At 44.5% G+C, this 24,043-nt stretch overlaps 1 protein-coding gene across 2 annotated transcripts in view; it reads right to left on the minus strand.

Annotated features, from left to right (window-relative positions):
- The window catches only part of LOC137382892 (SWI/SNF-related matrix-associated actin-dependent regulator of chromatin subfamily B member 1-A), a 67,126-nt gene that overhangs the window by 17,485 nt on the left and 25,598 nt on the right, over positions 1 to 24,043 (minus strand). For both annotated transcript variants that reach the window (XM_068055465.1, XM_068055463.1), the window contains exon 4: positions 4,942 to 5,079. In XM_068055465.1, coding sequence (XP_067911566.1) covers positions 4,942 to 5,079 — 138 coding nt within the window. The remainder of the gene's footprint in view (positions 1 to 4,941; positions 5,080 to 24,043) is intronic.

The raw sequence follows: 24,043 nt of genomic DNA on the forward strand, positions 1-24,043 counted from the left end.
CATTGGGAAGAGATTGGTCCCTTTGGAATGCAGGAAGGGAAAGGGAAGATGTGTTTGGCAGTGGCAAAAATGACAGAGGATGAGCTGTTGAATAGGGAAGCTGGGGTGGAAGGTGAGGACAAGGGAGCAATCATGGTTCTGGGAGGGAGGGGAAGGGGTGAGAGCAGAATTGTTGGAAATGGAATGGACATGGTTGAGGAGAAACCTCAGTTGAGGAAAAAGGAAAACACAGCAGAAGCACTGGTATGGAAGGTGTCATAGAACATATGTGACGGAGATGGAGAAACTGGGAGATTGGTACAGAGTCCTTACAGTGGGTTGGGTGGGAGGGAGTATAATCACACGAACATACGGATTAGGAGGAGTAGGCCACTGATCTGATTGTGACCTCAACTCCACATTCCCGCCTACCCCCAATAACCTTTCACCCCCTTGCTTATCAAGAATCGGTCCACCACTGCCTTAAAAATATTCAAAGACTCTGCTTAATGCTTTTTGAGAAAGTAAGTTCCAAAGACTCTCAACCCTCAGAGAAAAAAATTCTCCTCATCACTGTCTTAAATGGGTGACCCCTTATTTTTAAACAGTGACCCCCTAGTTCTAGATTCTCCCACGGGAGGAAACATTCTTTCCACATCCACCCTGTCAAGACCCCTCAGAATCTTACATGTTTCAATCAAGTTGCCTCTTACTCTTCTAAACTCCGGCAGCTACAAGCTTAGCCTGTCCAACCTTTCATCATAAGACAACCCTCCCCATTCCAGGTATTAGTCTAGTAAACCTTCTCTGAACTGCTTCCAACGCATTTACATCCTTCCTTAAATAAGACGACCATACTGTACACAATACTCCAGACTGGTCACACCAATATCCTGTACAGTTGAGGCATAACCTCCCTACTTTTGTGTTCAATTCCCCTCGGAATAAATGATAATATTCTATTAGCTTTCCTAATTACTTAGTGAACCTGCACACTAACCTTTTGTGATTCATGCACTAAGACACCCAGATCCCTCTGAATCTCAGAGCTCTGCAATCTCTCACCATCCAGATAATAGCTTCTTTTTTATTCTTCCTGCCAAAATAGACAATTTCATATTTTCCCACATTACACTTCATTTGCCAGATCTTTTCCCACTCAATGAACCTATTTATTCCTTTGTAGCCTCCTTATGGCCTCCTCACAACTTACTTTCCTACCTATCTTTGTGTCATCAACAAATTTACCAACCATACTTTAGGTCCCTTCATCCAAGTCATTTATATAAATTGTAAAACGTTGAGGCCCCAGCACTGATCCCTGTGGCACACCACTCGTTACATCTCGCCAACCAGAAAATGACCCATTTATGCCTACTGTTTCCTGTTCACTACCAATCATCTATCCATGCCAATATATTATCTACTACACCATGAGCTTTTATTTTCCACAATAACCTTTGATGTGGCACCTTATCAAATGCCTTATGGAAATCTAAGTAGTTTCTTTCTTTGGACCTCCTTATCTCGAGAGACAATGGATACGCGCCTGGAGGTGGTCAGTGGTTTGTGAAGCAGCGCCTGGAGTGGCTATAAAGGCCAATTCTAGAGCGACAGGCTCTTCCACAGGTGCTGCAGAGAAATTTGTTTGTCGGGGCTGTTGCACAGTTGGCTCTCCCCTTGCGCCTCTGTCTTTTTTCCTGCCAACTACTAAGTACAGTACATCACTGGTTACCCTTCATTCACAGCACATATTACTTCTTCAAAGAACTCCAATAAAACCATGCTGACTCTGCTTGATTACCCTGAATTTTTCTAACTGCCCTGCTATAACATCTTTAATACTAGCTTCTAACATCTTCCCAATGACAGATGTTAAGATAATTGGCCTGTAGTTTCCTGCTTTCTGTCTCCTTCCTTTTTGAATAAAGGAGTTACATTAGCTATTTTCCAAGCTAATGGAACCTTCCCCGAATCTAGGGAATTTTGGAAAATTTGAAATCTATGTAGCTGAGAGGCTCAATGGGTTTGTAGAAGATGTTGGTCAACAGCCTATCCCCAGAAATGGTGATGGAGGAGTCAAGGAAGGGAAGAGTCGGAGATGGACAATATGAAGGCGAGGAAAGGGTGGAAATTAGAGGCAAAGTTGATGAAAATTTCCATTTTGGAGAGACACGGTATGTGCTACTGGGACTCTTAATTTAAGGAAATTAATGGCTACAGTTCACCACAATATGGTCTGTTGAATTATGGTTTTTAATCAGGGAGAGAGATGTGTTTGCTGGGGAAAGGAACCATTTTCACTTTTATTACCCAGTACCTGTATTGAACAGTACCAGACAAAGCACAGGTTATGATTTAATTTTTTCTTTCCCCTTCCCCAACAGCTACAACTGCAACAGAGCACCCCATAATATAACATTGTAAATTTCCCATCTCCCACACCATGTCACTTATAGTTGCACAAGAGGCTGCTGCTCGGCTCATCCTGCTGGAGCATGGAGTTGTTGAATATTCATGGCCCTGACCCATGGAGTGCGAGTCCAAGAACTGTGCACATTTATAACAAACCAACAACAACTTATATTTATATAGCGCCTTTAACATAATAAAATATCCCAAGACACTTCACAGGAGCATTATAAAACAAAATATGACACCAAGCACAGTGGCGCAGTGGTTAGCACCGCAGCCTCACAGCTCCAATGACCTGGGTTCAATTCTGGGTACTGCCTGTGTGGAGTTTGCAAGTTCTCCCTGTGTCTGCGTGGGTTTCCTCCAGGTGCTCCGGTTTCCTCCCACAGCCAAAAGACTTGCAGGTTGATAGGTAAATTGGCCATTATAAATTGCCCCTAGTATAGGTAGGTGGTAGGGGAATATAGGGACAGGTTGAGATGTGGTAGGGATATAGGGTTAGTGCAGGATTAGTATAAATGGGTGGTTGATGGTCAGCACAGACACGGTGGGCCGAAGGGCCTGTTTCAGTGCTGTATCTCTAAATAAATAAAAGTTAAAAAATAAATAAAAATAAAATAAAAATAAGAGATAGCAGGTCAGATGACCAAAAGCTTGGTCAAAGAGGTAGGTTTTAAGGAGTGGCTTAAAGGACGAAAGCAAGGTGGAGAGACAGAGAGGTGTTGGGAGGGTATTCCAGAGTTGAGGGCCTAGGCAACTGGCGGCATGGCCACCAATGGTGGAGCGATTAAAATCAGGAATGTACAAGATGCCGGAAACAAGGGCAAAAAATATTGCAGGGTTATGAGGAAAGGGTGGGGAGTGAAGCCAACTAAACTGCTCTTGCAGAGAGCAGGCACAACTTAATGGGTCGAATGGCCTCCTTCTGTGCTGTAACTACTCTATGACTGAGGTCGGAAGCTCATCTCAGGGTCAAATGTGACACCAAGGTCACAAATTGACTGGCTTAATCTCAGACTGTTACCAAGGAGAGAATTGGTAGCTAGGGAACGGAGTTGGAGCAGGGACTGAAAACAATGGCTTCAGTCTTCCCATTATTTAATTAGAGAAATTTCTGCTCATCCAGTACTGTATGCCGGATAACCAGTCTGATTTAGCAACAATGGAGGAGTCGAGAGAAGTGGTGGTGAGGTAGAGCTGGGCGTTGTTAGTAAACATGTGTAAACTAACGCTGGGCTTTCGGATGATGTTGCTGAGGGGCAGCATGTAGATGAGAAATAGGAGGGGGCCAAGGATATATTGGGGGGGAATGGCCAGGGTAAGAGAGATTGACTTTTTTTATTGGGGACGAGGGCATCAAAGGTGGAGGTGAGGGTGCAGTTTACAGAGTGGGATGGGGCAACTGGGGTTGTTATTCATACTGAGCCAGCGTTGAGTGCCTCAATGAGCCGGTCAGAGGATGCCAATCGAAGCAGAGGGAAGCTGTAAGCTTATCTAATAGGGAGGCATTGCAATTGAAGAGTTCTGATGCTACCCAGCGGCGGTTAAAGTACAACCTGTTGTATTATATCACTTTTGTTCAACCAAACTCGACACTGCATGGTTAAATAGAGATCCAACCAGCTGAGAAGCTACTTCTGCTGGAAAGGGGAGTCCAGGACTAAGACAGTCTAAAAGAGCCAGACTTTTCAGGAGTGAAATTAGGTAACATTTCACACACAAAAGGTGGTAGGAGTTCGAAATTCTTTTCTGCAAATGACATCTGATGCTAAATCAAATGTAAATTTTAAACCTGAGATTGATAGATTTTTGTTAACCAAAGGTATTAAGGGATATGGGGCAAAGGTGGGTATACGGAGTTAGGTCACAAATCCACCATCTCACTGAATGACAGGACAGGCTTGAGGGGCTGAATGGCTTCATCCTGTTCCTATGTTACTTTCAATAAAAGTCTCACCCGTTTTCCCTGATGACACCACAGTTAGAACACACAGCAACACAGTCAATGTGAAAACACTGTTACAGTCTTCACCCCCAATATGCAGAAGTTCTCAGAGGCTAATGAGTCCACAGCATTTCCAACAAATGGAATCTGAAATTTCCCACAGATCCCTGCAATGACTTCTTTCCCCAACCTGCTGAGTTATTTAACAATCAGATTGAAATGCACAATGGAGTTGGTTTTAAATCTGTCATTGGATCTTTTCGCATTAGTATTTATTGGGCAACCTTAGTTACCGAAAACATTAAGAGTCAACCATTTAGTGAGAAAGTGGAGTCACTCATAGGCCAGACAGAGCAAGGGAGAAAGGCTTCCTTCTCTGAAGGACATTACTGACCAATCCAGCAGATTTCCTGCTCATTTTTTCACTGCAATCTACAATTGACCAGATTTATTGAATTCAATTTCACAGTTTGCCATGGTAGGATTTGAACTCAGGACCTCTGGGTTCCTAATTCAAGACCAGTAGCACTGAGCCACAGTAACAGAGACATATGGGCTCAAGGCCCTCGACAGGCTTGGTCGTGATTTCCAATGACACTTACCAGAGAGGGAATGTCCTCTTCTTGTCCCGGCTCATACGGTTGCGATTGATAGTTGTGGAACAGGGCACAGCATCCAGGTGGTGTGAGCTGTTGGGCAGGGTGGGCACCCACTGACTATTACGTTTCGCCTTCTGCTCTCTGTATTGGCACAAAGGGGTGAAGAATACCCATGAGGTTTCTATTGGGGTGCTCCATAGTCACAACACTTTCAATTTTTATTCAGATAAGATGGCAGACTGTTTATACAAGACTGCCCGCATTATGCTGCTACAAAACAGCACTAACCCATCTGTGTGTCAGTCAGTGTGGGTGTATAGTGTACTGGGACTGGGTTAGATACAGACAGTACCGGAGATAGCAGATGGGTGAGTGTGACTGTGTAATTGTGTACTATACTGGGACTGGCTTAGATAGAGACAGGACCTGAGATAGCAGATGGGTCAGTGTGACTGTGTAATTGTGTACTATACTGGGACTGGGTTAGATACAGACAGTACCTGAGATAGCAGATGGATCAGTGTGACTGTGTAATTGTGTACTATACTGGGACTGGCTTAGATAGAGACAGGACCTGAGATAGCAGATGGGTCAGTGTGACTGTGTAATTGTGTACTATACTGGGACTGGGTTAGATACAGACAGTACCTGAGATAGCAGATGGATCAGTGTGACTGTGTAATTGTGTACTATACTGGGACTGGGTTAGATACAGACAGTACCTGAGATAGCAGATGGATCAGTGTGACTGTGTAATTGTGTACTATACTGGGACTGGGTTAGATACAGACAGTACCTGAGATAGGAGATGGGTCAGCAGGAGTGCGTTTTTTTCTTTCACGGTATGTGAGCTTCGCTGGCTAGACCAGCATTTATTGCCCATCCCTAAGTGCCCTTGAGAAGGTGGCGATGAGCCGCCTTCTCGAACCACTGCAGTTCATGTGGTATAGGCGCAGCAACAGCGGTTAGGAAGGTAGTTCCAGGATTTTGAACCAGCGACAGTGAAGGAACGGTGATATAATTCCAAGTCAGGATGGTGTGTGACTTGGAGGGTAACTTGCAGGTGGTGGTGTTCCCATGCATCTGCTGGTCTTGTCCTTCTAGGTGGGAGAGGACACGAGTATGGAAGGTGCTATCGAAGGAGCCTTGGTGAGTTGCTGCAGTGCATCTTGCAGATGGTACACACTTCTGCTACTGTGCGTTAGTGATGGGGAGCGCCAACCAAGCGGGCTGCTTTGTCCTGGATGGTGTCAAACTTCTTGAGTAGTGTTGGAGCTGCACTCATCCGGACAAGTGGAGGGTATTCCATCACACTCCTGACTTGTGCCTTGTAGATGGTTGACAGACTTTAGGGAGTCAGGAGATGAGTTACTTACTGCAGAATTCCCAGCCACTGACCTGCTCCTGTAGCCACAGTACTTATATGGCTGGTCTAGTTCAGTTTCAGGTCAATGTAACCCCCAGGATGTTGATAGTGGGGGATTCAGTGATGGTAATGCCATTGAACGTCAAGGGGAGATGGTAATTGCCTGGCACTTGTATGGCGCAAATGTAACTTGCCACTTATCAGCCAAAACCTGAAAGTTGCACAGGACTTGCATATGGACACAGACTGCTTCAGTATGTGAATCGTGGTGAATGGTGAACATCGTGCAATCATTGTGTACTGTGCTGGGACTGGGTTAGATACAGACAATACCTGAGTTAGGAGATGGGTCAGTGTGAGAATGTACTGTACTGAGAATGGGTTAGATATAGACAGTACCTGAGTAAGGAGATGGGTCAGTGTGAGAGTGTACTGTACTGAGAATGGGTTAGATATAGACAGTACCTGAGTTAGGAGATGGGTCAGTGTGAGAATGTACTGTACTGAGAATGGGTTAGATATAGACAGTACCTGAGTTAGGAGATGGGTCAGTGTGAGAGTGTACTGTACTGAGAATGGGTTAGATATAGACAGTACCTGAGTTAGGAGATGGGTCAGTGTGAGAATGTACTGTACTGAGAATGGGTTAGATATAGACAGTACCTGAGTTAGGAGATGGGTCAGTGTGAGAATGTACTGTACTGAGAATGGGCTAGATATAGACAGTACCTGAGTTAGGAGATGGGTCAGTGTGAGAGTGTACTGTACTGGGAATGGGTTAGATATAGACAGTACCTGAGTTGGGAGATGGGTCAGTGTGAGAGTGTACTGTACTGGGAATGGGTTAGATATAGACAGTACCTGAGTTAGGAGATGGGTCAGTGTGAGAGTGTACTGTACTGAGAATGGGTTAGATATAAACAGTACCTGAGTTAGGAGATGGGTCAGTGTCAGAGTTTACTGTACTGAGAATGGGTTAGATATAGACAATACCCGAGTTAGGAGATGGGTCAATGTGAGAGTGTACTGTACTGGGAATGGGTTAGATATAGACAGTACCTGAGTTAGGAGATGGGTCAGTGTGAGTGTGTACTGTACTGAGAATGGGTTAGATATAGACAGTACCTGAGTTAGGAGATGGGTCAGTGTGAGAGTGTACTGTACTGAGAATGGGTTAGATACAGACAATACCTGAGTTAGGAGATGGGTCAGTGTGAGAATGTACTGTACTGAGAATGGGTTAGATATAGACAGTACCTGAGTTAGGAGATGGGTCAGTGTGAGAGTGTACTGTACTGAGAATGGGTTAGATATAGACAGTACCTGAGTTAGGAGATGGGTCAGTGTGAGAATGTACTGTACTGAGAATGGGTTAGATATAGACAGTACCTGAGTTAGGAGATGGGTCAGTGTGAGAGTGTACTGTACTGAGAATGGGTTAGATATAGACAGTACCTGAGTTAGGAGATGGGTCAGTGTGAGAATGTACTGTACTGAGAATGGGTTAGATATAGACAGTACCTGAGTTAGGAGATGGGTCAGTGTGAGAATGTACTGTACTGAGAATGGGCTAGATATAGACAGTACCTGAGTTAGGAGATGGGTCAGTGTGAGAGTGTACTGTACTGGGAATGGGTTAGATATAGACAGTACCTGAGTTGGGAGATGGGTCAGTGTGAGAGTGTACTGTACTGGGAATGGGTTAGATATAGACAGTACCTGAGTTAGGAGATGGGTCAGTGTGAGAGTGTACTGCACTGAGAATGGGTTAGATATAAACAGTACCTGAGTTAGGAGATGGGTCAGTGTCAGAGTTTACTGTACTGAGAATGGGTTAGATATAGACAATACCCGAGTTAGGAGATGGGTCAATGTGAGAGTGTACTGTACTGGGAATGGGTTAGATATAGACAGTACCTGAGTTAGGAGATGGGTCAGTGTGAGTGTGTACTGTACTGAGAATGGGTTAGATATAGACAGTACCTGAGTTAGGAGATGGGTCAGTGTGAGAGTGTACTGTACTGAGAATGGGTTAGATATAGACAGTACCTGAGTTAGGAGATGGGTCAGTGTGAGAGTGTACTGTACTGAGAATGGGTTAGATATAGACAGTACCTGAGTTAGGAGATGGGTCAGTGTGAGAGTGTACTGTACTGAGAATGGGTTAGATATAGACAGTACCTGAGTTAGGAGATGGGTCAGTGTGAGAGTGTACTGTACTGAGAATGGGTTAGATATAGACAGTACCTGAGTTAGGAGATGGGTCAGTGTGAGAGTGTACTGTACTGAGAATGGGTTAGATATAGACAGTACCTGAGTTAGGAGATGGGTCAGTGTGAAAGTGTACTGTACTGGGAATGGGTTAGATATAGACAGTACCTGAGTTAGGAGATGGGTCAGTGTGAGTGTGGACTGTACTGAGAATGGGTTAGATATAGACAGTACCTGAATTAGGAGATGGGTCAGTGTGAGAGTGTACTGTACTGGGAACGGGTTAGATATAGACAATACCTGAGTTAGGAGATGGGTCAGTGTGAGTGTGTACTGTACTGGGAATGGGTTAGATATAGACAGTACCTGAGTTAGGAGATGGGTCAGTGTGAGAGTGAACTGTACTGGGAACGGGTTAGATATAGACAATACCCGAGTTAGGAGATGGGTCAGTGTGAGAGTGTACTGTACTGGGAACGGGTTAGATAAAGACAATACCTGAGTTAGGATATGGGTCAGTGTGAGAGTGTACTGTACTGGGAATGGGTTAGATATAGACAGTACCTGAGTTAGGAGATGGGTCAGTGTGAGAGTGTACTGTACTGGGAACGGGTTAGATAAAGACAATACCTGAGTTAGGATATGGGTCAGTGTGAGAGTGTACTGTACTGGGAATGGGTTAGATATAGACAGTACCTGAGTTGGGAGATGGGTCAGTGTGAGAGTGTACTGTACTAGGAACGGGTTAGATAAAGACAATACCTGAGTTAGGATATGGGTCAGTGTGAGAGTGTACTGTACTGGGAATGGGTTAGATATAGACAGTACCTGAGTTGGGAGATGGGTCAGTGTGAGAGTGTACTGTACTGGGAATGGGTTAGATATAGACAGTACCTGAGTTAGGAGATGGGTCAGTGTGAGAATGTACTGTACTGCGAATGGGTTAGATATAGACAGTACCTGAGTTAGGAGGTGGGTCAGTGTGAGAGTGTACTGTACTGGGAATGGGTTAGATATAGACAATACCTGAGTTAGGAGATGGGTCAGTGTGAGAGTGTACTGTACTGAGAATGGGTTAGATATAGACAATACCTGAGTTAGGAGATGGGTCAGTGAAAGAGTGTACTGTACTAGGGGGAATGGGTTAGATATAGACAGTACCTGAGTTAGGAGATGGGTCAGTGTGAGTGTGTACTGTACTGAGAATGGGTTAGATATAGACAGTACCTGAGTTAGGAGATGAGTCAGTGTGAGAGTGTACTGTACTAGGGGGAATGGGTTAGATATAGACAATACCTGAGTTAGGAGATGGGTCAGTGTGAGAGTGTACTGTACTGAGAATGGGTTAGATATAGACAGTACCTGAGTTAGGAGATGGGTCAGTGCGAGTGTGTACTGTACTGAGAATGGGTTAGATATATACAGTACCTGAGTTAGGAGATGGGTGAGTGTGAGAGTGTACTGTACTGAGAATGGGTTAGATATAGACAGTACCTGAGTCAGGAGATGGGTCAGTGTGAGAGTGTACTGTACTGAGAATGGGTTAGATATAGACAATACCCGAGTTAGGAGATGGGTCAATGTGAGAGTGTACTGTACTGGGAATGGGTTAGATATAGACAGTACCTGAGTTAGGAGATGGGTCAGTGTGAGTGTGTACTGTACTGAGAATGGGTTAGATATAGACAGTACCTGAGTTAGGAGATGGGTCAGTGTGAGAGTGTACTGTACTGAGAATGGGTTAGATACAGACAATACCTGAGTTAGGAGATGGGTCAGTGTGAGAATGTACTGTACTGAGAATGGGTTAGATATAGACAGTACCTGAGTTAGGAGATGGGTCAGTGTGAGAGTGTACTGTACTGAGAATGGGTTAGATATAGACAGTACCTGAGTTAGGAGATGGGTCAGTGTGAGAATGTACTGTACTGAGAATGGGTTAGATATAGACAGTACCTGAGTTAGGAGATGGGTCAGTGTGAGAGTGTACTGTACTGAGAATGGGTTAGATATAGACAGTACCTGAGTTAGGAGATGGGTCAGTGTGAGAATGTACTGTACTGAGAATGGGTTAGATATAGACAGTACCTGAGTTAGGAGATGGGTCAGTGTGAGAATGTACTGTACTGAGAATGGGCTAGATATAGACAGTACCTGAGTTAGGAGATGGGTCAGTGTGAGAGTGTACTGTACTGGGAATGGGTTAGATATAGACAGTACCTGAGTTGGGAGATGGGTCAGTGTGAGAGTGTACTGTACTGGGAATGGGTTAGATATAGACAGTACCTGAGTTAGGAGATGGGTCAGTGTGAGAGTGTACTGCACTGAGAATGGGTTAGATATAAACAGTACCTGAGTTAGGAGATGGGTCAGTGTCAGAGTTTACTGTACTGAGAATGGGTTAGATATAAACAATACCCGAGTTAGGAGATGGGTCAATGTGAGAGTGTACTGTACTGGGAATGGGTTAGATATAGACAGTACCTGAGTTAGGAGATGGGTCAGTGTGAGTGTGTACTGTACTGAGAATGGGTTAGATATAGACAGTACCTGAGTTAGGAGATGGGTCAGTGTGAGAGTGTACTGTACTGAGAATGGGTTAGATATAGACAGTACCTGAGTTAGGAGATGGGTCAGTGTGAGAGTGTACTGTACTGAGAATGGGTTAGATATAGACAGTACCTGAGTTAGGAGATGGGTCAGTGTGAGAGTGTACTGTACTGAGAATGGGTTAGATATAGACAGTACCTGAGTTAGGAGATGGGTCAGTGTGAGAGTGTACTGTACTGAGAATGGGTTAGATATAGACAGTACCTGAGTTAGGAGATGGGTCAGTGTGAGAGTGTACTGTACTGAGAATGGGTTAGATATAGACAGTACCTGAGTTAGGAGATGGGTCAGTGTCAGAGTGTACTGTACTGGGAATGGGTTAGATATAGACAGTACCTGAGTTAGGATATGGGTCAGTGTGAGTGTGGACTGTACTGAGAATGGGTTAGATATAGACAGTACCTGAATTAGGAGATGGGTCAGTGTGAGAGTGTACTGTACTGGGAACGGGTTAGATATAGACAGTACCTGAGTTAGGAGATGGGTCAGTGTGAGAGTGTACTGTACTGGGAATGGGTTCGATACAGACAGTACCTGAGTTAGGAGATGGGTCAGTGTGAGAGTGAACTGTACTGGGAACGGGTTAGATATAGACAATACCCGAGTTAGGAGATGGGTCAGTGTGAGAGTGTACTGTACTGAGAATGGGTTAGATATAGGCAGTACCTGAGTTGGGAGATGGGTCAGTGTGAGAGTGTACTATACTGGGAATGAGTTAGATATAGACAGCACCTGAGTTAGGAGATGGGTCAGTGTGAGTGTGTACTGTACTGAGAATGGGTTAGATATAGACAGTACCTGAGTTAGGAGATGGGTCAGTGTGAGAGTGTACTGTACTGAGAATGGGTTAGATATAGACAGTACCTGAGTTAGGAGATGGGTCAGTGTGAGAGTGTACTGTACTGAGAATGGGTTAGATATAAACAGTACCTGAGTTAGGAGATGGGTCAGTGTGAGAGTGTACTGTACTAGGGGGAATGGGTTAGATATAGACAATACCCGAGTAAGGAGATGGGTCAGTGTGAGAGTGTACTATACTGGGAATGGGTTAGATATAGACAGCACCTGAGTTAGGAGATGGGTCAGTGTGAGTGTGTACTGTACTGAGAATGGGTTAGATATAGACAGTACCTGAGTTAGGAGATGGGTCAGTGTGAGAGTGTACTGTACTGAGAATGGGTTAGATATAGACAGTACCTGAGTTAGGAGATGGGTCAGTGTGAGAGTGTACTGTACTGAGAATGGGTTAGATATAGACAATACCCGAGTAAGGAGATGGGTCAATGTGAGAGTGTACTGTACTGGGAATGGGTTAGATATAGACAGTACCTGAGTTAGGAGATGGGTCAGTGTGAGTGTGTACTGTACTGAGAATGGGTTAGATATAGACAGTACCTGAGTTAGGAGATGGGTCAGTGTGAGAGTGTACTGTACTAGGGGGAATGGGTTAGATATAGACAGTACCTGAGTTAGGAGATGGGTCAGTGTGAGTGTGTACTGTTCTGAGAATGGGTTAGATATAGACAGTACCAGAGTTAGGAGATGGGTCAGTGTGAGAGTGTACTGTACTGAGAATGGGTTAGATATAAACAGTACCTGAGTTAGGAGATGGGTCAGTGTCAGAGTGTACTGTACTGAGAATGGGTTAGATATAGACAGTACCTGAGTTAGGAGATGGGTCAGTGAGAGAGTGTACTGTACTGGGAATGGGTTAGATATAGACAGTACCTGAGTTAGGAGATGGGTCAGTGTGAGAGTGTACTGTACTGGGAATGGGTTAGATATAGACAGTACCTGAGTTAGGAGATGGGTCAGTGTGAGAGTGTACTGTACTGGGAATGGGTTAGATATAGACAGTACCTGAGTTAGGAGATGGGTCAGTGTGAGAGTGTACTGTACTGGGAATGGGTTCGATACAGACAGTACCTGTGTTAGGAGATGGGTCAGTGTGAGAGTGTACTGTACTGAGAATGGGTTAGATATAGACAGTACCTGAGTTAGGAGATGGGTCAGTGTGAGAGTGTACTGTACTGAGAATGGGTTAGATATAGGCAGTACCTGAGTTGGGAGATGGGTCAGTGTGAGAGTGTACTATACTGGGAATGGGTTAGATATAGACAGCACCTGAGTTAGGAGATGGGTCAGTGTGAGTGTGTACTGTACTGAGAATGGGTTAGATATAGACAGTACCTGAGTTAGGAGATGGGTCAGTGTGAGAGTGTACTGTACTGAGAATGGGTTAGATATAGACAGTACCTGAGTTAGGAGATGGGTCAGTGTGAGAGTGTACTGTACTGAGAATGGGTTAGATATAAACAGTCCCTGAGTTAGGAGATGGGTCAGTGTCAGAGTTTACTGTACTGAGAATGGGTTAGATATAGACAATACCCGAGTAAGGAGATGGGTCAATGTGAGAGTGTACTGTACTGGGAATGGGTTAGATATAGACAGTACCTGAGTTAGGAGATGGGTCAGTGTGAGTGTGTACTGTACTGAGAATGGGTTAGATATAGACAGTACCTGAGTTAGGAGATGGGTCAGTGTGAGAGTGTACTGTACTAGGGGGAATGGGTTAGATATAGACAGTACCTGAGTTAGGAGATGGGTCAGTGTGAGTGTGTACTGTTCTGAGAATGGGTTAGATATAGACAGTACCAGAGTTAGGAGATGGGTCAGTGTGAGAGTGTACTGTACTGAGAATGGGTTAGATATAAACAGTACCTGAGTTAGGAGATGGGTCAGTGTCAGAGTTTACTGTACTGAGAATGGGTTAGATATCGACAATACCCGAGTAAGGAGATGGGTCAATGTGAGAGTGTACTGTACTGGGAATGGGTTCGATATAGACAGTACCTGAGTTAGGAGATGGGTCAGTGTGAGTGTGTACTGTACTGAGAATGGGTTAGATATAGACAGTACCTGAGTTAGGAGATGGGTCAGTGTGAGAGTGTACTGTACTGGGAATGGGTTAGATATGGACAGTACCTGAGTTAGGAGATGGGTCAGTGTGAGAGTGTACTGTACTGGGAATGGGTTAGATATAGACAGTACCTGAGTTAGAAGATGGGTCAGTGTGAGAGTGTACTGTACTGAGAATGGGTTGGATATAGACAGTACCTGAGTTAGGAGATGGGTCAGTGTGAGAGTGTACTGTACTGGGAATGGGTTCGATACAGACAGTACCTGAGTTAGGAGATGGGTCAGTGTGAGAGTGTACTGTACTGAGAATGGGTTAGATATAGACAGTACCTGAGTTAGGAGATGGGTCAGTGTGAGAGTGTACTGTACTGGGAATGGGTTCGATACAGACAGTACCTGAGTTAGGAGATGGGTCAGTGTGAGAGTGTACTGTACTGAGAATGGGTTAGATATAGACAGTACCTGAGTTAGGAGTTGGGTCAGTGTGAGAGTGTACTGTACTGAGAATGGGTTAGATATAGACAGTACCTGAGTTAGGAGATGGGTCAGTGTGAGAGTGTACTGTACTAGGGGGAATGGGTTAGATATGGACAGTACCTGAGTTAGGAGATGGGTCAGTGTGAGTGTGTACTGTACTGAGAATGGGTTAGATATAGACAGTACCTGAGTTAGGAGATGGGTCAGTGTGAGTGTGTACTGTACTGAGAATGGGTTAGATATAGACAGTACCTGAGTTAGGAGATGGGTCAGTGTGGGAGTGTACTGTACTGGGAATGGGTTAGATATAGACAGTACCTGAGTTAGGAGATGGGTCAGTGTGAGAGTGTACTGTACTGAGAATGGGTTAGATATAGACAATACCTGAGTTAGGTGAAGGGTCAGTGTGAGAGTGTACTGTACTGAGAATGGGTTAGATATAGACAGTACCTGAGTTAGGAGATGGGTGAGTGTGAGAGTGTACTGTACTGGGAATGGGTTAGATATAGACAATACCTGAGTTAGGAGATGGGTCAGTGTGGGAGTGTACTGTACTGGGAATGGGTTAGATATAGACAGTACCTGAGTTAGGAGATGGGTCAGTGTGAGTGTGTACAGTACTGAGAATGGGTTAGATATAGACAGTACCTGAGTTGGGAGATGGGTCAGTGTGAGAGTGTACTATACTGGGAATGGGTTAGATATAGACAGTACCCGAGTAAGGAGATGGGTCAATGTGAGAGTGTACTGTACTGGGAATGGGTTAGATATAGACAGTACCTGAGTTAGGAGATGGGTCAGTGTGAGTGTGTACAGTACTGAGAATGGGTTAGATATAGGCAGTACCTGAGTTAGGAGATGGGTCAGTGTGAGAGTGTACTGTACTGAGAATGGGTTAGATATAGACAGTACCTGAGTTAGGAGATGGGTCAGTGTGAGAGTGTACTGTACTGAGAATGGGTTAGATATAGACAGTACCTGAGTTAGGAGATGGGTCAGTGTGAGAGTGTACTGTACTGAGAATGGGTTAGATATAGACAGTACCTGAGTTAGGAGATGGGTCAGTGTGAGAGTGTACTGTACTGGGAATGGGTTAGATATAGACAGTACCTGAGTTAGGAGATGGGTCAGTGTGAGTGTCTACTGTACTGGGAATGGGTTAGATATAGACAGTACCTGAGTTAGGAGATGGGTCAGTGTGAGAGTGCACTGTACTGGGAATGGGTTAGATATAGACAGTACCTGAGTTAGGAGATGGGTCAGTGTGAGAGTGTACTGTACTGAGAATGGGTTAGATATAGACAATACCTGAGTTAGGAGATGGGTCAGTGTGAGAGTGTACTGTACTGGGAATGGGTTAGATACAGACAGTACCTGAGTTAGGAGATGGGTCAGTGTGAGAATGTACTGTACTGCGAATGGGTTAGATATAGACAGTACCTGAGTTAGGAGATGGGTCAGTGTGAGAGTGTACTGTACTGGGAATGGGTTAGATATAGACAATACCTGAGTTAGGAGATGGGTCAGTGTGAGAGTGTACTGTACTAGGGGGAATGGGTTAGATATAGACAGTACCTGAGTTAGGAGATGGGTCAGTGTGAGTGTGTACTGTTCTGAGAATGGGTTAGATATAGACAGTACCAGAGTTAGGAGATGGGTCAGTGTGAGAGTGTACTGTACTGAGAATGGGTTAGATATAAACAGTACCTGAGTTAGGAGATGGGTCAGTGTCAGAGTTTACTGTACTGAGAATGGGTTAGATATAGACAATACCCGAGTAAGGAGATGGGTCAATGTGAGAGTGTACTGTACTGGGAATGGGTTAGATATAGACAGTACCTGAGTTAGGAGATGGGTCAGTGTGAGTGTGTACTGTACTGAGAATGGGTTAGATATAGACAGTACCTGAGTTAGGAGATGGGTCAGTGTGAGAGTGTACTGTACTGAGAATGGGTTAGATATGGACAGTACCTGAGTTAGGAGATGGGTCAGTGTGAGAGTGTACTGTACTGAGAATGGGTTAGATATAGACAGTACCTGAGTTCGGAGATGGGTCAGTGTGAGTGTGTACTGTACTGAGAATGGGTTAGATATAGACAGTACCTGAGTTAGGAGATGGGTCAGTGTGAGAGTGTACTGTACTGAGAATGGGTTAGATTTTGACAGTACCTGAGTTAGGAGATGGGTCAGTGTGAGAGTGTACTGTACTGAGAATGGGTTAGATATAGACAGTACCTGAGTTAGGAGATGGGTCAGTGTGAGAGTGTACTGTACTGGGAATGGGTTAGATATAGACAGTACCTGAGTTAGGAGATGGGTCAGTGTGAGAGTGTACTGTACTGGGAATGGGTTAGATATAGACAGTACCTGAGTTAGGAGATGGGTCAGTGTGAGAGTGTACTGTACTGAGAATGGGTTAGATATAAACAGTACCTGAGTTAGGAGATGGGTCAGTGTCAGAGTTTACTGCACTGAGAATGGGTTAGATATAGACAATACCCGAGTAAGGAGATGGGTCAATGTGAGAGTGTACTGTACTGGGAATGGGTTAGATATAGACAGTACCTGAGTTAGGAGATGGGTCAGTGTGAGTGTGTACAGTACTGAGAATGGGTTAGATATAGGCAGTACCTGAGTTAGGAGATGGGTCAGTGTGAGAGTGTACTGTACTGAGAATGGGTTAGATATAGACAGTACCTGAGTTAGGAGATGGGTCAGTGTGAGAGTGTACTGTACTGAGAATGGGTTAGATATAGACAGTACCTGAGTTAGGAGATGGGTCAGTGTGAGAGTGTACTGTACTGAGAATGGGTTAGATATAGACAGTACCTGAGTTAGGAGATGGGTCGGTGTGAGAGTGTACTGTACTGGGAATGGGTTAGATATAGACAGTACCTGAGTTAGGAGATGGGTGAGTGTGAGTGTCTACTGTACTGGGAATGGGTTAGATATAGACAGTACCTGAGTTAGGAGATGGGTCAGTGTGAGAGTGCACTGTACTGGGAATGGGTTAGATATAGACAGTACCTGAGTTAGGAGATGGGTCAGTGTGAGAGTGTACTGTACTGAGAATGGGTTAGATATAGACAATACCTGAGTTAGGAGATGGGTCAGTGTGAGAGTGTACTGTACTGGGAATGGGTTAGATACAGACAGTACCTGAGTTAGGAGATGGGTCAGTGTGAGAATGTACTGTACTGCGAATGGGTTAGATATAGACAGTACCTGAGTTAGGAGATGGGTCAGTGTGAGAGTGTACTGTACTGGGAATGGGTTAGATATAGACAATACCTGAGTTAGGAGATGGGTCAGTGTGAGAGTGTACTGTACTAGGGGGAATGGGTTAGATATAGACAGTACCTGAGTTAGGAGATGGGTCAGTGTGAGTGTGTACTGTTCTGAGAATGGGTTAGATATAGACAGTACCTGAGTTAGGAGATGAGTCAGTGTGAGAGTGTACTGTACTAGGGGGAATGGGTTAGATATAGACAGTACCTGAGTTAGGAGATGGGTCAGTGTGAGTGTGTACTGTACTGAGAATGGGTTAGATATAGACAGTACCTGAGTTAGGAGATGGGTCAGTGTGAGAGTGTACGGTACTGAGAATGGGTTTGATATAGACAGTACCCGAGTTAGGAGATGGGTCAGTGTGAGAGTGTACTGTACTGAGAATGGGTTAGATATAGACAGTACCTGAGTTAGGAGATGGGTCAGTGTGAGAGTGTACTGTACTGAGAATGGGTTAGATATAGACAATACCCGAGTTAGGTGAAGGGTCAGTGTGAGAGTGTACTGTACTGAGAATGGGTTAGATATAGACAATACCTGAGTTAGGAGATGGGTCAGTGTGAGAATGTACTGTACTGAGAATGGGTTAGATATAGACAGTACCTGAGTTAGGAGATGGGTCAGTGTGAGAGTGTACTGTACTGGGAATGGGTTAGATATAGACAGTACCTGAGTTAGGAGATGGGTCAGTGTGAGAGTGTACTGTACTGGGAATGGGTTAGATATAGACAGTACCTGAGTTAGGAGATGGGTCAGTGTGAGAGTGTACTGTACTGAGAATGGGTTAGATATAGACAGTACCTGAGTTAGGAGTTGGTTCAGTGTGAGAGTGTACTGTACTGAGAATGGGTTAGATATAGACAGTACCTGAGTTAGGAGATGGGTCAGTGTGAGAGTGTACTGTACTAGGGGGAATGGGTTAGATATTGACAGTACCTGAGTTAGGAGATGGGTCAGTGTGAGTGTGTACTGTACTGGGAATGGGTTAAATATAGACAGTACCTGAGTTAGGAGATGGGTCAGTGTGAGAGTGTACTGTACTGAGAATGGGTTAGATATAGACAATACCTGAGTTAGGTGAAGGGTCATTGTGAGAGTGTACTGTACTGAGAATGGGTTAGATATAGACAGTACCTGAGTTAGGAGATGGGTGAGTGTGAGAGTGTACTGTACAGGGAATGGGTTAGATGTATCCAATACCTGAGTTAGGAGATGGGTCAGTGTGAGAGTGTACTGGACTGGGAATGGGTTAGATATACCCAATACCTGAGTTAGGAGATGGGTCAGTGTGAGAGTGTACTGTACTGAGAATGGGTTAGATATAGACAATACCTGAGTTAGGAGATGGGTCAGTGTGAGAGTGTACTGTACTGAGAATGGGTTAGATATAGACAGTACCTGAGTTAGGAGATGGGTCAGTGTGAGAGTGTACTGTACTGGGAATGGGTTAGATATAGACAGTACCTGAGTTAGGAGATGGGTCAGTGTGAGAGTGTACTGTACTGGGAATGGGTTAGATATAGACAGTACCTGAGTTAGGAGATGGGTCAGTGTGAGAGTGTACTGTACTGAGAATGGGTTAGATATAGACAGTACCTGAGTTAGGAGTTGGTTCAGTGTGAGAGTGTACTGTACTGAGAATGGGTTAGATATAGACAGTACCTGAGTTAGGAGATGGGTCAGTGTGAGAGTGTACTGTACTAGGGGGAATGGGTTAGATATTGACAGTACCTGAGTTAGGAGATGGGTCAGTGTGAGTGTGTACTGTACTGGGAATGGGTTAGATATAGACAGTACCTGAGTTAGGAGATGGGTCAGTGTGAGAGTGTACTGTACTGAGAATGGGTTAGATATAGACAATACCTGAGTTAGGTGAAGGGTCATTGTGAGAGTGTACTGTACTGAGAATGGGTTAGATATAGACAGTACCTGAGTTAGGAGATGGGTGAGTGTGAGAGTGTACTGTACAGGGAATGGGTTAGATGTATCCAATACCTGAGTTAGGAGATGGGTCAGTGTGAGAGTGTACTGGACTGGGAATGGGTTAGATATACCCAATACCTGAGTTAGGAGATGGGTCAGTGTGAGAGTGTACTGTACTGAGAATGGGTTAGATATAGACAATACCTGAGTTAGGAGATGGGTCAGTGTGAGAGTGTACTGTACTGAGAATGGGTTAGATATAGACAGTACCTGAGTTAGGAGATGGGTCAGTGTGAGAGTGTACTGTACTGGAAATGGGTTAGATATAGACATTACCTGAGTTAGGAGATGGGTCAGTGTGAGAGTGTACTGTACTGAGAATGGGTTAGATATAGACAGTACCTGAGTTAGGAGATGGGTCAGTGTGAGAGTGTACTGTACTGGGAATGGGTTAGATATAGACAGTACCTGAGTTAGGAGATGGGTCAGTGTGAGAGTGTACTGTACTGGGAATGGGTTAGATATAGACAGTACCTGAGTTAGGAGATGGGTCAGTGTGAGAGTGTACTGTACTGGGAATGGGTTAGATATAGACAGTACCTGAGTTAGGAGATGGGTCAGTGTGAGAGTGTACTGTACTGGGAATGGGTTAGATATAGACAGTACCTGAGTTAGGAGATGGGTCAGTGTGAGAGTGTACTGTACTGGGAATGGGTTAGATATAGACAGTACCTGAGTTAGGAGATGGGTCAGTGTGAGAGTGTACTGTACTGAGAATGGGTTAGATATAGACAGTACCTGAGTTAGGAGATGGGTCAGTGTGAGTGTGGACTGTACTGGGAATGGGTTAGATATAGACAGTACCTGAGTTCGGAGATGGGTCAGTGTGAGAGTGTACTGTACTGGGAACGGGTTAGATATAGACAATACCTGAGTTAGGAGATGGGTCAGTGTGAGAGTGTACTGTACTGGGAACGGGTTAGATATAGACAATACCTGAGTTAGGAGATGGGTCAGTGTGAGAGTGTACTGTACTGCGAATGGGTTAGATATAGACAGTACCTGAGTTAGGAGATGGGTCAGTGTGAGAGTGTACTGTACTGGGAATGGGTTAGATATAGACAGTACCTGAGTTAGGAGATGGGTCAGTGTGAGAATGTACTGTACTGCGAATGGGTTAGATATAGACAGTACCCAAGTTAGGAGATGGGTCAGTGTGAGAGTGTACTGTACTGGGAATGGGTTAGATATAGACAATACCTGAGTTAGGAGATGGGTCAGTGTGAGAGTGTACTGTACTGGGAACGGGTTAGATATAGACAGTACCTGAGTTAGGAGATGGGTCAGTGTGAGAGTGTACTGTACTGAGAATGGGTTAGATATAGACAGTACCTGAGTTAGGAGTTGGTTCAGTGTGAGAGTGTACTGTACTGAGAATGGGTTAGATATAGACAGTACCTGAGTTAGGAGATGGGTCAGTGTGAGAGTGTACTGTACTAGGGGGAATGGGTTAGATATAGACAGTACCTGAGTTAGGAGATGGGTCAGTGTGAGTGTGTACTGTACTGAGAATGGGTTAGATATAGACAGTACCTGAGTTAGGAGATGGGTCAGTGTGAGTGTGTACTGTACTGAGAATGGGTTAGATATAGACAGTACCTGAGTTCGGAGATGGGTCAGTGTGAGAGTGTACTGTACTGGGAATGGGTTAGATATAGACAGTACCTGAGTTAGGAGATGGGTCAGTGTGAGAGTGTACTGTACTGAGAATGGGTGAGATAGAGACAGTACCTGAGTTAGGTGAAGGGTCAGTGTGAGAGTGTACTGCACTGAGAATGGGTTAGATATAGACAGTACCTGAGTTAGGAGATGGGTGAGTGTGAGAGTGTACTGTACTGGGAATGGGTTAGATATAGACAATACCTGAGTTAGGAGATGGGTCAGTGTGAGTGTGTACTGTACTGAGAATGGGTTAGATCTCGACAATACACTGACCCATCTCCTAACTCAGGTATTGTCTATATCTAACCCATTCTCAGTACAGTACACTCTCACACTGACCCATCTCCTAACTCAGGTATTGTCTATATCTAACCCATTCTCAGTACAGTACACTCTCACACTGACCCATCTCCTAACTCAGGTGAGAGTGTACTGTACTGAGAATGGGTTTGATATAGACAATACCTGAGTTAGGAGATGGGTCAGTGTAAGAGTGTACTGTACTGAGAATGGGTTAGATATAGACAATACCTGAGTTAGGAGATGGGTCAGTGTGAGAGTGTTCTGTAATGAGAATGGGTTAGATATAGACAGTACCTGAGTTAGGAGATGGGTCAGTGTGAGAGTGTACTGTACTGAGAATGGGTTAGATATAGACAGTACCTGAGTTAGGAGATGGGTCAGTGTGAGAGTGTACTGTACTGAGAATGGGTTAGATATAGACAATACCTGAGTTAGGAGATGGGTCAGTGTGAGAGTGTACTGTACTGAGAATGGGGTAGATATAGACAATACCTGAGTTAGGAGATGGGTCAGTGTGAGAGTGTACTGTACTGAGAATGGGTTAGATATAGACAGTACCTGAGTTAGGAGATGGGTCAGTGTGAGAGTGTACTGTACTGAGAATGGGTTAGATATAGACAGTACCCGAGTTAGGAGATGGGTCAGTGTGAGAGTGCACTGTACTGGGAATGGGTTGGATATAGACAGTACCTGAGTTAGGAGATGGGTCAGTGTGAGTGTGTACAGTACTGGGAATGGGTTAGATATAGACAGTACCTGAGTTAGGAGATGGGTCAGTGTGAGTGTGTACAGTACTGAGAATGGGTTAGATATAGACAATACCTGAGTTAGGAGATGGGTCAGTGTGAGAGTGTACTGTACTGAGAATGGGTTAGATGTAGACAATACCTGAGTTAGGAGATGCGTCAGTGTGAGAGTGTACTGCACTGAGAATGGGTTAGATATAGACAGTACCTGAGTTAGGAGATGGGTCAGTGTGAGAGTGTACTGTACTGGGAATGGGTTAGATATAGACAGTACCTGAGTCAGGAGATGGGTCAGTGTGAGTGTGTACTGTACTGAGAATGGGTTAGATATAGACAGTACCTGAGTTAGGAGATGGGTCAGTGTCAGAGTGTACAGTACTGAGAATGGGTTAGATATAGACAGTACCTGAGTTAGGAGATGGGTCAGTGTCAGAGTTTATTGTACTGAGAATGGGTTAGATATAGACGGTACCTGAGTTAGGAGATGGGTCAGTGTGAGAGTGTACTGTACTGGGAATGGGTTAGATATAGACAATACCTGAGTTAGGAGATGGGTCAGTGTGACAGTGTACTGTACTGAGAATGGGTTAGAAAGAGACAGTACCTGAGTTAGGAGATGGGCCAGTGTGAGTGTGTACTGTACTGAGAATGGGTTAGATATAGACAGTACCTGAGTTAGGAGATGGGTCAGTGTGAGAGTGTACTGTACTGAGAATGGGTTAGATATAGACAGTACCTGAGTTAGGAGATGGGTCAGTGTGAGAGTGTACTGTACTGAGAATGGGTTAGATATAGACAGTACCTGAGTTAGGAGATGGGTCAGTGTGAGAGTGTACTGTACTGAGAATGGGTTAGATATGGACAATACCTGAGGTAGGAGATGGGTCAGTGTGAGAGTGTACTGTACTGAGAATGGGTTAGATATAGACAGTACCTGAGTTAGGAGATGGGTCAGTGTCAGAGTGTACTGTACTGAGAATGGGTTAGATATAGACAATACCTGAGTTAGGAGATGGGTCAGTGTCAGAGTGTACTGTACTGGGAATGGGTTAGATATAGACAGTACCTGAGTTAGGAGATGGGTCAGTGTGAGAGTGTACTGTACTGAGAATGGGTTAGATATAGACAGTACCTGAGTTAGGAGATGGGTCAGTGTGAGTGTGTACTGTACTGGGAATGGGTTAGATATAGACAGTACCTGAGTTAGGAGATGGGTCAGTGTGAGAGTGTACTGTACTGGGAATGGGTTAGATATAGACAGTACCTGAGTTAGGAGATGAGTCAGTGTGAGAGTGTACTGTACTGGGAATGGGTTAGATTTAGACAGTACCTGAGTTAGGAGATGAGTCAGTGTGAGAGTGTACTGTACTGGGAATGGGTTAGATATAGACAGTACCTGAGTTCGGAGATGGGTCAGTGTGAGTGTGTACTGTACTGAGAATGGGTTAGATATAGACAGTACCTGAGTTAGGAGATGGGTCAGTGTGAGAGTGTACTGTACTGAGAATGGGTTAGATATAGACAGTACCTGAGTTAGGAG

Source organism: Heterodontus francisci, chromosome 23 (genome assembly GCF_036365525.1).
Source record: "Heterodontus francisci isolate sHetFra1 chromosome 23, sHetFra1.hap1, whole genome shotgun sequence".
NCBI lineage: Eukaryota > Metazoa > Chordata > Chondrichthyes > Heterodontiformes > Heterodontidae > Heterodontus > Heterodontus francisci.